The sequence below is a fragment of the Crocuta crocuta genome, unplaced genomic scaffold (genome assembly GCF_008692635.1).
Source record: "Crocuta crocuta isolate KB4526 unplaced genomic scaffold, BGI_CrCroc_1.0 scaffold457, whole genome shotgun sequence".
NCBI lineage: Eukaryota > Metazoa > Chordata > Mammalia > Carnivora > Hyaenidae > Crocuta > Crocuta crocuta.
The window spans coordinates 1,206,208-1,220,123 of NW_027531318.1; the positions used below are offsets into that span (position 1 = coordinate 1,206,208).

The 13,916-nt window shown below is 36.8% G+C and overlaps 1 protein-coding gene across 2 annotated transcripts in view; it reads right to left on the bottom strand.

Moving 5' to 3' along the window:
• CCNY (cyclin Y) overlaps nt 1–13,916 on the bottom strand; it is a 317,839-nt gene that overhangs the window by 28,014 nt on the left and 275,909 nt on the right. For both annotated transcript variants that reach the window (XM_077771716.1, XM_077771717.1), the window contains 3 exons: nt 11,925–11,960; nt 5,693–5,750; nt 5,488–5,607 (listed from right to left, as the gene is read on the bottom strand). In XM_077771716.1, coding sequence (XP_077627842.1) covers nt 5,488–5,607; nt 5,693–5,750; nt 11,925–11,960 — 214 coding nt within the window. The remainder of the gene's footprint in view (nt 1–5,487; nt 5,608–5,692; nt 5,751–11,924; nt 11,961–13,916) is intronic.

The window sequence follows — 13,916 nt, forward strand, 5'->3', positions numbered from 1 at the left end:
GACATAAGATCAATTTACAAAAAAAATTATATTCCTATACACTAGCAATAAACAATCTGAAAATGAAATTAAGAAAACAGTTCTACTTACAATTGCATAAAACAGAATTAAATACCTAGGAATAAACTAAACAAAGTAAACAAAGTATAAGAGTTGTGCACTGAAAATTATAAAACTGCTGAAAGAAACTGAACAAAATCTACATGAAAAGACACCCCATGTTCATGGATTAGATTTGCTAATGTTGGCCTAAAATGTTCTCCAAATTGATCTACATATTAAATGCAGTCCCTGTCAAAATCCTAGCTGGTATTGTTTGTTTGTTTTGCAGAAACTAACAAGCTAATTTTAAAATTCATATGGAATTGTAAGGGTCACAGAATAGCCAACAAAATCTTGAACAAGAAGAACATAGGAGAGTCATACTTTCTGATTTCAAGTACAAAACTATGGTGATCAAGACAGTGTGGTATAGACATAAGGAACTATAGATCAATGGAATAAAATTGAAAGTCCAGAAATAAACTTGCACATTTATGATTGATTTTTGACAAGAGTGACAAAACAATCCAAAGAGGAAAGGAAAGTCTCTTCAACAAATGGCAAGAGGGAAACTGGATATCCACAGCAAAAGAATGAATTTGGCCCCTACCTCACAAAAACAAGTTAAAGAAGTATCATATACCTAAATATAAGGCTTCAAATTACATAACTCCTAAAAGAAAAAAATAGGAGTAAATCACATCACCCTGAGCTATCCAATATTTTTTTAGATAGAACACCAAAAGCACAAGAGATAAAAGAAAAAATATATACGAATTGGGCTTTATGAAAACAAAAACCTATGTTGTAAATGATACCTTTAAGAGAGTGAAATGACAAGAGAATAGGGGAAAATACTTGTGAATCATTACCTGACAAGTGACTTATAAGCCAGAACACATAAAGAACTCTTAGAATTCAATAATAAAAAGACAACCCAATTTAAAAATTGGCAAAGAATCTGGATAGACATTTCTCCAAAGAAGATCTACAAATGGGCAATAAACACATAAAATGATGCTCAACATTCTTAATCATTAAGGAAACGCAAATAAAAAATAGAGTGAGATTTGGACACCTACTAGAATGACTAAAATCAAAATGACAACAACAAGTGTTGGTGAGGATGTAATGTGGAAAACATGGAACTCTCCTAACATTGTCAATGAGGATGTAATATGGTGCTATCATACTGGTAAACACTGTTCCTCAAAATATTAAACAGTTACCATATGACCCAGCAATTCCACTCATAGGTATATACCAGGAGAAATTAAAGTATATGCCTACTCAAAAACATGTACACAAATGTTCAGAGCAGCATTATTTATAATTGCTAAAAAATAGAAACTCTTACATGTGTCAACTTGATGAATGAATGAATAAATAAATAAAATGAAATACTCTACATGTTACAACACAGCCAACATCTGAAAACATTACAGTTAAGTGAAAAGCCAGTCACAAAAGACCACATATTATATGAATGTACTCTATAAAATGTCTAGAATAGGCAGATCTCTTGAGAAAGAAAACAGATTAGTGTTTACCTGAGCCTAGATCAGTGGTTGCTAAAGGGCAAAGGGTTTCTTTAAGGGGTGATGAAAATATTCTAAAATTAGGTTGTGGTGATGGTTGCACAAGATACAAAAAACCCACTGAAGTGCTCACTTTAAATGAATGGATTTTATGGTAAGTTAAACTAGATCTCAATAAAGCTATAAAAAATAAGGAATTAATAAAAAGGTAATACATCTCCTTCCATCTGGTTAGTTCCATAGTTGTTCCATTAGTTCCATTTCTTCTCACTGCCCCCTTTCTTTACATCTCACTCCTCTCTATCAGCTACTAACTTCTTCTCTCCCTCCCATAACCCATCACTGCCACTCTCCAGAGAGAACCAACGTTGCAGACAACACTCAATCACGGGGTTGGCTGGGAAATGTCTCCAGAGCCAAAGATTTTGCCATGCTCCCTTCAGAAAGCTTACCTTAATAATGTAAGCAGTGAAACAGGAGAATAGCGGTTAAAGTTATAAACTTCTAGGGAACGGGAAGACTACAGCAAATAGCTACTGAATGCTCCCTGTGTTTCAGGCAAAGTGTGAGGGTACATCAACACCACTTTTATTTACTTCAGCAGTAGGTAGTTATTACTATACTTACTCTGACATTTAATAAATATTTATTTGGTACCCGGCTGTGTTCCAGATGCTGGTCATATTGCAGTGAACAAGAAAGATTTAAAAAAATTAAAAAGAAACTCTTAATCATGGAACTTATAAACAAAACAAGACAAATGAGTAAAAACCTAAAGAATGTTAACTGGTGATAAGTGCTATGAAGAAAAAGAAAGCAGGAAATGATGAGAAGGGAATGTGGGGGGGAGGAAGGATGTTACAATTCAAAGTATGATGGCCTCACAGAACTGCCCTTTGAGCAAAGACTTGAAGGAGGCCAGGGAGGTGCCACTTTTACATCCCTGAAAGAGGATTCCAGGCCCAGATGGTGTCAAGTGCCCAAGACCCAAGGCAAGTACTGGTATGTGCAGGAAAGACCAAGAGGCCCAGATGGGAAAGTGGTGGCAGTTGAGTTGAGATGAAAGGTGGCCTAATCCTACTACAGGTCATGTAAGGGCCTTCTCTTTGTCTTCCTCAGAGGAAGATGCAGAAGCACTGGAGACTTCGAGCAAAGTAAAGTACAGAGTGAGAAAATCAATTGACCAGGACAGAGCCCTGGGCCCCTTTCTCTTATCAGCTCTAAGTCATGACTGACTGTTCTAAGGGAAAACAACTGACCCAAAGAAACTGAGCCAATCACTGATGAAGTCCATCAAAATTCATCAGCTCTCCAAAATCTGAACTAAATACCAGAGGTTGATTTAGCCAGTGTTAGGCCTTATATGAAAAAGTGATGGAGAGTCAGGGTTAGGATAGCTACTTCCTGGCCACATACATCCGAACAGAAGCTAGCCTGGAATTTAATACTGTAGACCCAAAGGGCAGAGCAGAGGCAAGAAAAGGCAGCCCCAGAGAGATCAACCTGCTGTTGATCTCATTATAGGGCGAGAACAGGCATGTATGGGACTCCTGAGCCTTCCAATAAATCTCCTACCTTGGCCTCTTTGTGTGGGTTTCTCATCCTCATAATCAAAATCCTTGGCTTAGACAGGGAGCTATATAGTTTGTTATCCAGGTACCACACATGGGACTAAAAAAACTGTCTGTTCATGGCTCTAAGTATAACCCAGCTCCAAGAAGTCTTGAGGGAAAGGATGGGACATATGGAGGGGCAGTTGGACATCACGGCCTTCCATCCAACCCTGGCTTCCCACAGCTGTTGTTGGGAATATTACACGGTGCCCATATGTGAAAACATCAGAGATCATCAAGGTGCAATATCAATTACCTCATTCTCTTTTTAATTTCCTCATGTGTATCAATAACAGAGGTTTTAGAATATTCTGGAAGGCTAAATAATATACTTAGTGTTAATTTAGTTATTGTTACTCTTTCAAGACAAAGTTAATGAAGCTGTGAAATATTTGCTTTGAGTTATAACTCACTCTGGGTATTTGAAGGTCCTGGAAGCCCTCTTACCACAGGCAGGCTGTAGTTCTGTTCCTCTTGGGCAGCAGGGTCAGAGCAAGCTGCTGCCCTTCCCCCACTACCCGCTTCCTCCTGGGTGGCATGCCAAGACACCAAGAGAATGCCCAGGAGAAAAGTAGAGATTAATGCAGCTCTGTCAACTCTAGACTGAACCTGTTTTAAATGGCTGCTTCTAATTCCAAGGGACACAGAGAAGGGAAGAATTCTCATACAAGGGTCTTGCTCAGAGCATGTATCTATCTGCCTTCTGCCCACAAGTGCTGGCTGACTCCCAGTCACAGCAGTGGCAGCCAGAGATTCAGTCTGCAGTGCCGTGCCCACTATGTGGGACCCCAAAGCTGCTCATCTTTGAATTGTAACTATCAAGACCCCAGTACAAGCTAATCTCCTGCTAGGCCACCAGTTTATCTAACAGGACAAGTGAAGATGTCAGTAGTTACAATTACTGACAAAAATGTACCACTTGTATAGTTCTCCAAAGACATGAACTAACCAATCATCCCAGTGACCCCGGAGACAGGACACACTTTAGATGTTCTCTCAATATCTGGGCTGAAACTGGGGAGCGGCAGGGGCTAAGATCTCAGTCCTGTGTCCTCCGCAGGACACTAACCTTCTCTTAAGAATCAGGTCAGAGTCAGGTCATAATTTTTGTACGAATTAAAGGTAAAATATGCCCACCACATTCCATCTGTAGCAGCTTCAAGATAAATCTTTCTTCATGGCATGAAATTTAGTACTAATCTCATCCATAGTTTCATCTGGTTTTCTCACCCTTCTTTTCTCTTCATCACCATTTCCCTTTACAACAATTTCAACCCTGTTTCCCTGCTGTTTGTTTTTTAAGAATTTGAAATCCTTTGGGGGAACAAAGCTAAGCAATAAATATACTTCTCAGACATGGCAGAAAAACCTAGAATCATTCTAAATCACCCAGAAATTACTTAGTAAATGTCTGTTTTACGCAGTAGGTGGTAAGTTCAGTGAGAGAAAGAGTCAACAAACAAATAGATGAATAAACAAACAGGTTTACTGTTGAATTAGCTGAAGAACACAAAGCCCTTAGTGTGGCAGAGATACAAAGGGTCCTTGGGTGGCCTGCAAACTTTCTATTAGACAATAATCTCTTCTCAGAAACAACAGGGAATGGCTTTCTGATCTTCCTCTGGGATGGCTCATTCATAGGCAGAGCTAACTTCTTAAGTGAGTTGCACACAATGTAAAGGTCAGTGAGAATGGATTCCACCATGAAATCTATTTCCCAAATGAGATTGGACCTAAATAGCCACTGAAGTTTTAAGACTCTAAGTAAGATCATAGATTTTTCTCTCTTATTTGAATGGGTGCAGATTACCTGCAAGTTGTCTTTGAGTATCTCACAGATACATTATTGTCACAAAAATCACAAAAGAGAAGGCAGTAATATATAGCACAATATATAGCAGGCATTCATATAGGATGTATCCGTACATCTCTTACTCATGTCATGAAAACAATCATAGGGAATCAACGACAGGAAACCTGGATGTTAGCAGGGAGCGAGTGGCTTTGGTTCTTATTCCTCTTTAGCCCAAGGTTTTATTTACCTATTTAACATTTTGACACTGACCTGTTTTGAATGTGATTTTACAACTGACTTTAGGTGGTGACTATGGAACAGACTTCATTCCCTCTTTTGGGAGACCCATTCTCTACTCTCCCAGACAACACCCCCCCCACAAAAAAAGACAACCTTGAAGGTGAAGATGTGGTTTCCCCAGGGCACATAGTGAGACACATTGCTTGCACCCCCACCCCAATGGACTACAGAATTGCTGTGTCATCGTGAAGGCACTCACCAGGGTGACAATGGCACATTCGGCCGTCAGCTGAGCAGCACTGAACAGTGTCCGAACAAACCGGTAAATCTGCTTCTGCTCTGGGTTGTGTTTGTCATAATCTGGTGGCACTTCGGATTTCTGGAGAAGGAAATAATTTCAATGACTGGCCACTCAATAAAAACAGAAGAGAAATAATTAAACAACATCAGAAGGAGGAGGTTACCGAAAGAGGGTGAAGGTTTTCATCAAAAATATCTAAGAGCATCCTTCCATCTGGGTCCCTGGTGGGGAAAATAAGAGAAAATAGAGTTTACTTTCTATAAGAATGTCATTCAAAATAAAATAAAAATATATTTTGATTTAATGTGTTTCACGAAAGTGAAGTCAGTGTTAAATGTAGGAGATGCTATTGGCTATCCATAAATAGTAATTTTTCTTGTGTACAATATTTAATCATTTTTGTATGAGCTGCCTATGAAATAAAGGTTATGAATCACATTTAGTTGAATTAACCTAAGTGAAAAACAAATCTAGATTTTCAAAAGAACCAAATCTAAGCAAGTGATAAACTTCTATACACATCTTGTTTCTGAGCAAAGGCTGATGGATATGCTTAAACCATTACTATGTTGTAGTTGATAGGAAAGAAGTTCAAGGGTAAAAATGAACATTCAGTGTGTCCTAGAAACTAATCTGGAGTTTTTATAACATGCAACTTAAACACTTCATTAAGTTTCGAACTTTTATATTGAAAAACAAGAGGTGACACATAGAAAACCTATAAATCTATAAAAGAATGGCTCATTTTTTACCAGGCCAGTAAATGCCATTTAAAGTGGTGGCTTTCCTAGGTAGGGATAAAAGGGCCCTAACATACAAAGGGAAACCTATCAGAGTGGTGACAGACCTATCTACTGAAACTTGGCAGGCCAGAAAGGAATGGCAGGAAATTTTCAATGTGATGAACAGAAAAAATATGCAGCCAAGAATCCTCTATCCAGCAAGCCTGTCATTCAGAATAGAAGGAGAGATAAAAGTCTTCTCAAATAAACNGATAGCAAGGGACTTTAATACTCCAATTACAGCAATGGATAGATCAATTAAACAGAAAATCACTAAAGAAACAATGGACTTGAATAACACATTGGAGCAGATGGATTTGACAGATATATTTAGAACTCTACATCCTGAGGCCATGGAATTGACTTTCTTCTCAAGTGCGCATGGCACATTCTCCAAGATAGATCACATACTGGGTCATAAAGCAGCCCTCAATAAATATAAAAGACTTGAGATCATACCATGCACACTTTCAGATCACAATGCTATGAAATGTGAAATCAATCACAGGAAACAGTCTGGAAAACTTCTTTAACTGGAGGTCAAAGAACACTCTACTAAAGAACGAATGGGCCAATCAGGCAATTAGAGAAGAAATTAAAAAATATATGGAAACAAATGAAAATGAAAATACAATAATCCAAACTCTATGGGATTCAGCAAAGGCAGTCCTAAGAGGAAAGTACATTGCACTCCAGGCCTATTTCAAGAAATTAGAAAAACTGCAAATACAAAATCTAACAGCATGCCTAAAGGAACTAGAAGGAGAGCAAAAAGTGCACCCCAAACCCAGAAGAAGAAGAGGAATAATAAAAATCAAGGCGGAAGTAAACAATATAGAATCTAAAAAAAAACGTTGAACACATCAATGAAACCAAGAGTTGGTTTTTTGAAAACAAGCAAAATTGACAAACCTCTAGCCAGGCTTCTCAAAAGAAAAGAGAGTACCCAAATAGACAAAATCATGAATGAAAATGGACTTATTACAACCAACCCCTCAGAAAAACAAGGAGTTATCAAGGAATACTATGAAAAAGTATATGCCAACAAACTGGACAACTTAGAAGAAATGGACAAATTCCTAAACACACACTCACTACCAAAATTCACACGGGAAGAGAGAGAAAATCTGAACAGACCCATAACTAGTAAAGAAACTGAATCAGTGATCAAAAATCTCCCAAAAAATAAGAGCCCTGGGCCAGATGGATTCCCTGGGGAATTCTACCAGACATTTAAAACAGAATTAATACCCATTCTTCTCAAGCTATTCCAAAAAATAGAAATGGAAGGAAACCTTCTGGACTCATTCTATGAAGCCAGCATCACTTTGATTCCCAAGCCAGACAGAAACCTAGCAAAAAAAGAGAACAGGCCAATATCCTTGATGAATACAGATGCAAAAATCCTCAACAAGATACTTCCAAATTGAATTCAACAGCACATAAGAAGAATTATCCACCATGATCAAGTTGTATTCATTCTTGGGTTATAGGGCTGGTTCAATATTCGCAAATCAATCAATGTGATACATCACATTAACAAAAGATAAAAACATATGGTCCTGTCGATAGATACAGAAAAAGCATTTGACAAAATGCAGCATCCCTCCTTGATAAATACCCTCAAGAAAGTCGGGATAGAAGGAAATTACTTAAACATCATGAAAGCCATTAATGAGAAGCCCTCAGCTAACATCATCCTCAACGGGGAAAAACTGAGAGCTTTCCCCCTGAGATCAGGAACACGACAGGGATGTCCACTCTCACCACTGTGGTTTAACATAGTGCTGGAGGTCCTAGCATCAGCCATCAGACAACAAAAGGAAATAAAAGGCATCAGAATTGGTAAAGAAGTCAAACTTTCACTTTTCGCAGACGACATGATACTCTACATATAAAACCCGACAGACTCCACCAGAAGCCTACTAGAACTGATCCATGAATTCAGCAAAGTTGCAGGGTACAAAATCAATGTACAGATATCATTTGCATTTGTATACACCTATAAGGAAGCAACAGAAAGAGAAATCAAGAAACGATCCCATTCACAATTGCGCACACACACACACACGCAAACATAAAATACCTAGGAATAAACCTAACTAAAGATATAAGAGACCTGTATGATGAAAAGTATAGAAAACGTATGAAGGAAACTGAAGACACAAAGAAATGGAAAAACATTCCATGCTCATGGATCAGAAGAATAAATATTGTTAAAATGTCATTATTACCCAAAGCAATCTACACATTCAATGCAATCCCAATCAAATTGCACCAGCATTCTTCTTAAAGCTAGAACAAACTATCCTACAATTTGTATGGAATCACAAAAGACCTCAAATAGCCAAAGTAATACTGATGAAGAAAACCAACATGGGAGGCATCACCATCCCAGACTTTAGCCTCTACTAGAGCTGTCATCATCAAGACACTATGGTATTGGCACAAAAACAGANGTGGATGGAACTTGGGGTTGTTATGCTGAGTGAAATAAGTCAGGCAGAGAAGGACAGATACCATGTTTGCACGTATAGGTGGTTAGGGGGAACTTAACAAAGGACCGTGGGGGAGAAGAAGGGGAAAAATAGTGGGGGAGAGGGAGAGAGGCAAACCGTGAGAGACTCTTGAATGATGAGAACAAACTGAGGACTGATGGTGGGGGAGGGGGGAGATGTGCATGGAAGAGGGCACTTGTGGGGATGAGCACTGGGTGTTGTATGGAAATCAACTTGACAATAAACTATGAAAGAAAAACAGTAAGTGGTGGCTTTCCCTGTAGGCACAGTGCCTTGTGCAGGGCTCTGCAGGCACCAACTGCACTTCACCAGCAACAGCTCTACTGTCATCTGTTTAATGTCATTTGCCTTCTGCCTAAAAACTGTTCTTTAAAAACCAAATTTGGAAACCACTGCTTTTAGTAAATCATATAATTTCCACAGTTTGTGCTTCCAATGCCGATTAGGCTTGTGAATATCAGAAGGGTACAGACCTCTCCCTAACATACACACTTTATGGCAAACACTACAATTTCTGCTCTACAAATTCACTGTCTATATAAAAATAAGACAGGAAGAAGGAGCTTAACAACAACTTAGTTTTCATTACTATGTTTACACAACAGAAATTATTTTTAAAGTTTGGGCATTCATACCTGTGCTCATTTTCACTAGCCTACAGGAAGACAGGCAACAAAGTTTAGATAAGCCTAAATAAAAGAAAGGTTGAACTAGGCAGGACCTGCTAATTGGGTCTGAAAACATAAAGACAGCTCCTTCTGGGTGCACCTAGTTACATTTTCTTTTATAATAACTTTGCTATGAAGAATCAGCTGGTCTCTCATCTCACAAACAGCCTCTGTGTAAGAGACAAAGCCTGGCCCTGCATCCCATTCCCTTGGGCAGTTCAGTCCTGTTCAAGATTTCTGATGAATGAAAGACCCTAAAAAGCCATTCAGCATTCTACAGAAATATTCACCAGAAGTAACTTTAAAAATAAAAATATAGGATCAAAATATAAAATGAGGAATAAAAATTTAAGCTAAAATGACTCAGGAAAAAAAAAAACTGACCTCTCTGAGAAATGGATTTTCCTCTCACTTTCATTGAAAGCTATGTACCCCAGCTGTCAGCACCCTCTCTATCATGCTACTGGATCTATCATCAGCTCCAGGGGTTCGGCCAATATGATTTATCAAGAAAAAGGTCTGCATACTCGTGCCACCTCTTCCCAAAGACTTTCATGTTACAATCTGTGCATTTATCAAACCTGTTGACAAACACTCGCTGGTTTTAGTTGGATTTTCTCCACTTCTTACTCACTAACTTTTGGTCCATTTTATCACCATTAACCCAGTAGATTATATGATTAAATGTCTCAGTATATTGCTTGGGTTCAATCCCCAATTCCCCAATTTATTAGCTTTGCAATTGTAAGCAAATTATTTAATTTCTCTGTGCCTTAGCTTTTTTACTAAGATAAATGGAGATAATATCAGTATCACCTCATGGAACTGTTTTATAAACTAAATGAGCTAATGCATATAAACAGGTGGCCAGAGTAAATACTTAATAAAGCTGGATCTTATTATTTCCAGCTGTGGCTATAAATTAACTTTGAGATGCATAACAGTCAAAGAACTGAGAAATCACTTAGAGATGCTAATACAAAATTGATTCAAGAACACAATCAAGTTTCACTAGTGGTATTAAAGTGTTATGTAAGACTTAAATGTTTGAAAGTCTGAACTGTTCTCTTAGAAACAGGCAGCAAGACAAAATCTGTACTTTAACTGATATGTTATTCCAGGCAAGGTTCAAAGTTCCACTATGCTCTATTTTCTAAGTTATTACAACCAAAATTCTCAAGCACCATAAAGAACTATGAATCTCAATTACAATACAGAAAAAGATGATTGCAGAGAATATCTTTCCAGGTGTTTGCTTCCAGGTATTTGTGTTTTCCCATAACATTGTTCATTCATTAGAAGCTCTGTCATCAAAGCTCCACTTCTCTGACTCACCACAAATCTACAATGTCCCCTTTGTAAAGCAGACTGAAGGTGATGTGGCTCCCACCCACTGACAGCCATGCTACCCATGAGGTGGCTGTTCTTGTTTCCAGGATTGGTTCACACCAGCTGTACTTATTGTTATATTCATGTAACATATGAAAATGTTGTATATCAATCAATGAAATATGACTGCAATGAGAGGGGCTCTATTCTCATGAAAATGAAGATGGAATGCTTTGGAAACACCCAATAAAAAGTTATCACTAAAAATAAATTTGTTGTAGATTACGTGTGGTCATAACCTGAAAGATTCTACACTCAAATTATTTTAAAAACGTCTTAAGTTTTCTCACTACTGATTTAAAAAAATATGGAAAGGATGAATTATCGGTGTGGCTTATGAAATAAAGTCATTTTGGTACTCAAACCAATGCCCCATGCTCAAAACAAAAGTTTTGATGCTGCATTAAAAAATGACAGTGAATGTACTTTTTACACATTTTATGTTGAGATAAAATGTTTAAGTTAAATTTTTAAAATTATTTTTCTGTGATTTTCTGTTTCAGTTGAGTTTTTCAGTGAACTAAATTGTCTCCAGACTTGCTTATATCAGAGAGGATTCTACTACATTAAAATAGTTTATATATAAATTTATACCATAATTTCTCCTATTGATCTAAAATTATAAGCATTTTTTCTCATGCTAAAGTTGCACATAGTAAATTTTTAAAATAATATTTTATAAAAGAATGTTTAAACAAATTATACAGGAAATGAAGAGTGAAGAGGAAAGTTGAGCATTACCAAGAAGATGCGTTCTGTTTTGCTAGCTTCAAACAAACACCCCCTTTGGTTTCCTCTGAGAAGCAGTTTGGCACTTACCTGGGAAGTTTTGGTAAATTATGCTAACTCTAGAAACGTCATGAAAACATAACCAGAGAATATAAAGGCTGAAGCAAGTAGATCTAATAGAGAAGGAGGGAGGGAGGGAGGGAGGGAGGGGGAGGGAGAGGGAGAGAGAGGGAGAGAGAGAGAGAGAGAGAGAACATAATAGGAGATAATGTATAATATTTGTAGCACAAAATTAATCATCTACATACCTGTTTTTGATGTGGTAATATATTGCGAGAGCTACACTGTAAAATAAAATGCAGGGTTCAATGTTTCATAAGTGTATCCAAAGTGTTATATTTTATCTGTCTGACCATAAATATCTAAATTTAAGTAAAAGTCAAACAATCAAATCTCGAAAGTCCCAATTAAAGCAGAATGCTAATCAAGAAATTCACTTTTAAAAAGAAATCACATTCTTCAAAGTAAATCAATCTTGTACTTATTCCTAGCAATTATTAAATCTTTTCCAGAAACACCAAAACTTCAAGAGGTATTTAGAAACAAATTCTCCTTCTACTTGAAATTTTAAGCTTTCTTCATTTGTAAAATATAGACACTATGTAAAAAACAGGTAGTGCAAATCAAGCACCTTTAGAAATTTCCAACTTATTACCTCCTAGTTTAGAAAACTTTTGGTTTATTTATACTGCCACAAAAATATGAGTTTCACCCACAATGGTTTGCTGTTTTTATCTCTTATATCAGTAATCTCTTGGCAATCCACCTAACTTACTCATTCACTTGGTAAAATAGTACTATAAATTCTATTTGTAACACTACCTTAAAATTTTCAATTTATATTTTAAAGGATCTGAATTTAATGAAGACACTCTCTTCCCCTGAATATTTTTTTCAAAGAATGCTTTTCTGATTTAAAAGGTGTTATATTCATATTGTAGAACTTCTGGAAAATATATAAAGTGTAAAAAAAAAGTAAACCCTCTGCCCAAAAAGGACTACTTGAGATATACAGATATCTGTGTTTGTCTCTCAATTATATGTGTAAATAGGTTTATATCCTACTTTTGCCCTCATTAATATTTTTCTTACCACTTGAAAAACAGGACTTTAAATGGCTGATTATATTCCATTTATATAGTTACTGAATAATTTATTAACTAATCCCCTACTATTGAACATTTAAGTTGTTTCTAATATTTTTCAATTATAAATAACACCAAACTAATATTTTCAGAGACAAGTATTTGTGCAACCTATGACTATATTATTTCCATAAGAAAACATTCTGTAATGGGAATAACTCAATCTAAAGTTATTAATAATTGAAGGCTCTCTACATTCACTGACAAGTATTTTTGCAGAAAAAAATGTACCAGTGTACTTCCCCATCAGTGTCTGTTTTAACCTTACACTTGGTGACACTCACCTTGAATATTCTGAAAAAATGTTCTCCAATTGGATAGGTAAAGTGTACTTGTTTTCAATTTGAGTTTCACCTATCAAACTGGCAGGGTTATTCAGGTTAACTGGCCAAATTTTTAAAATTTCCTCTTTTGTAAGCTGTCTACATCATTCCACTATTTTTGTTTTACTTTAAAATTTATTGAGGAGACCAAAATTTACTTTTTAAGTTTCTAAGAATATTGCTAACTGGCTGCATCAGATTGTGTTCTGGGTAGTTGGAGCACAAAAACTGCCATCCAGACATGACATGGAGGTAGAGAGCTCAGTCCTACACACAGCTTGCTCAGCGCTGAATTTCAAATAGCTCAGAGGCTTACCTATGACTACCCATGACAACAGACAAGAAATCTCTAGTCTTCCAAATCCCTCTCCAGATCTATTCATTCAAATAATTTCAGATAAGTGTTAAAAGTCTTCATGAGCAAATGGCAATATATTCTCTTTATCCTAACATACTCAAGAGCATCTAAGCTAATGAAGGAATTGTAACTTGAGTGAAAGGGCTTCAGAATTAAATACTACTACTACTACCACCACCACCACCACCACCACCAACCATAATAATACTGTTTTCAAGTATACACTAACAGCCTTGATATTAAAAGCAGCAGATCTTATTGAGTCTATTTCACAAATGAGAAAAATTCAGGTTCAGACACTGGACATCAGGACTTCTGAATGGTATAATGGTTTTGCCCCCTATTTAGTTCTAACAACTTGCCTTTGGGGAAAAGTTTGAAATTACCACTTAATTCATTTAATAGTCATGCTGT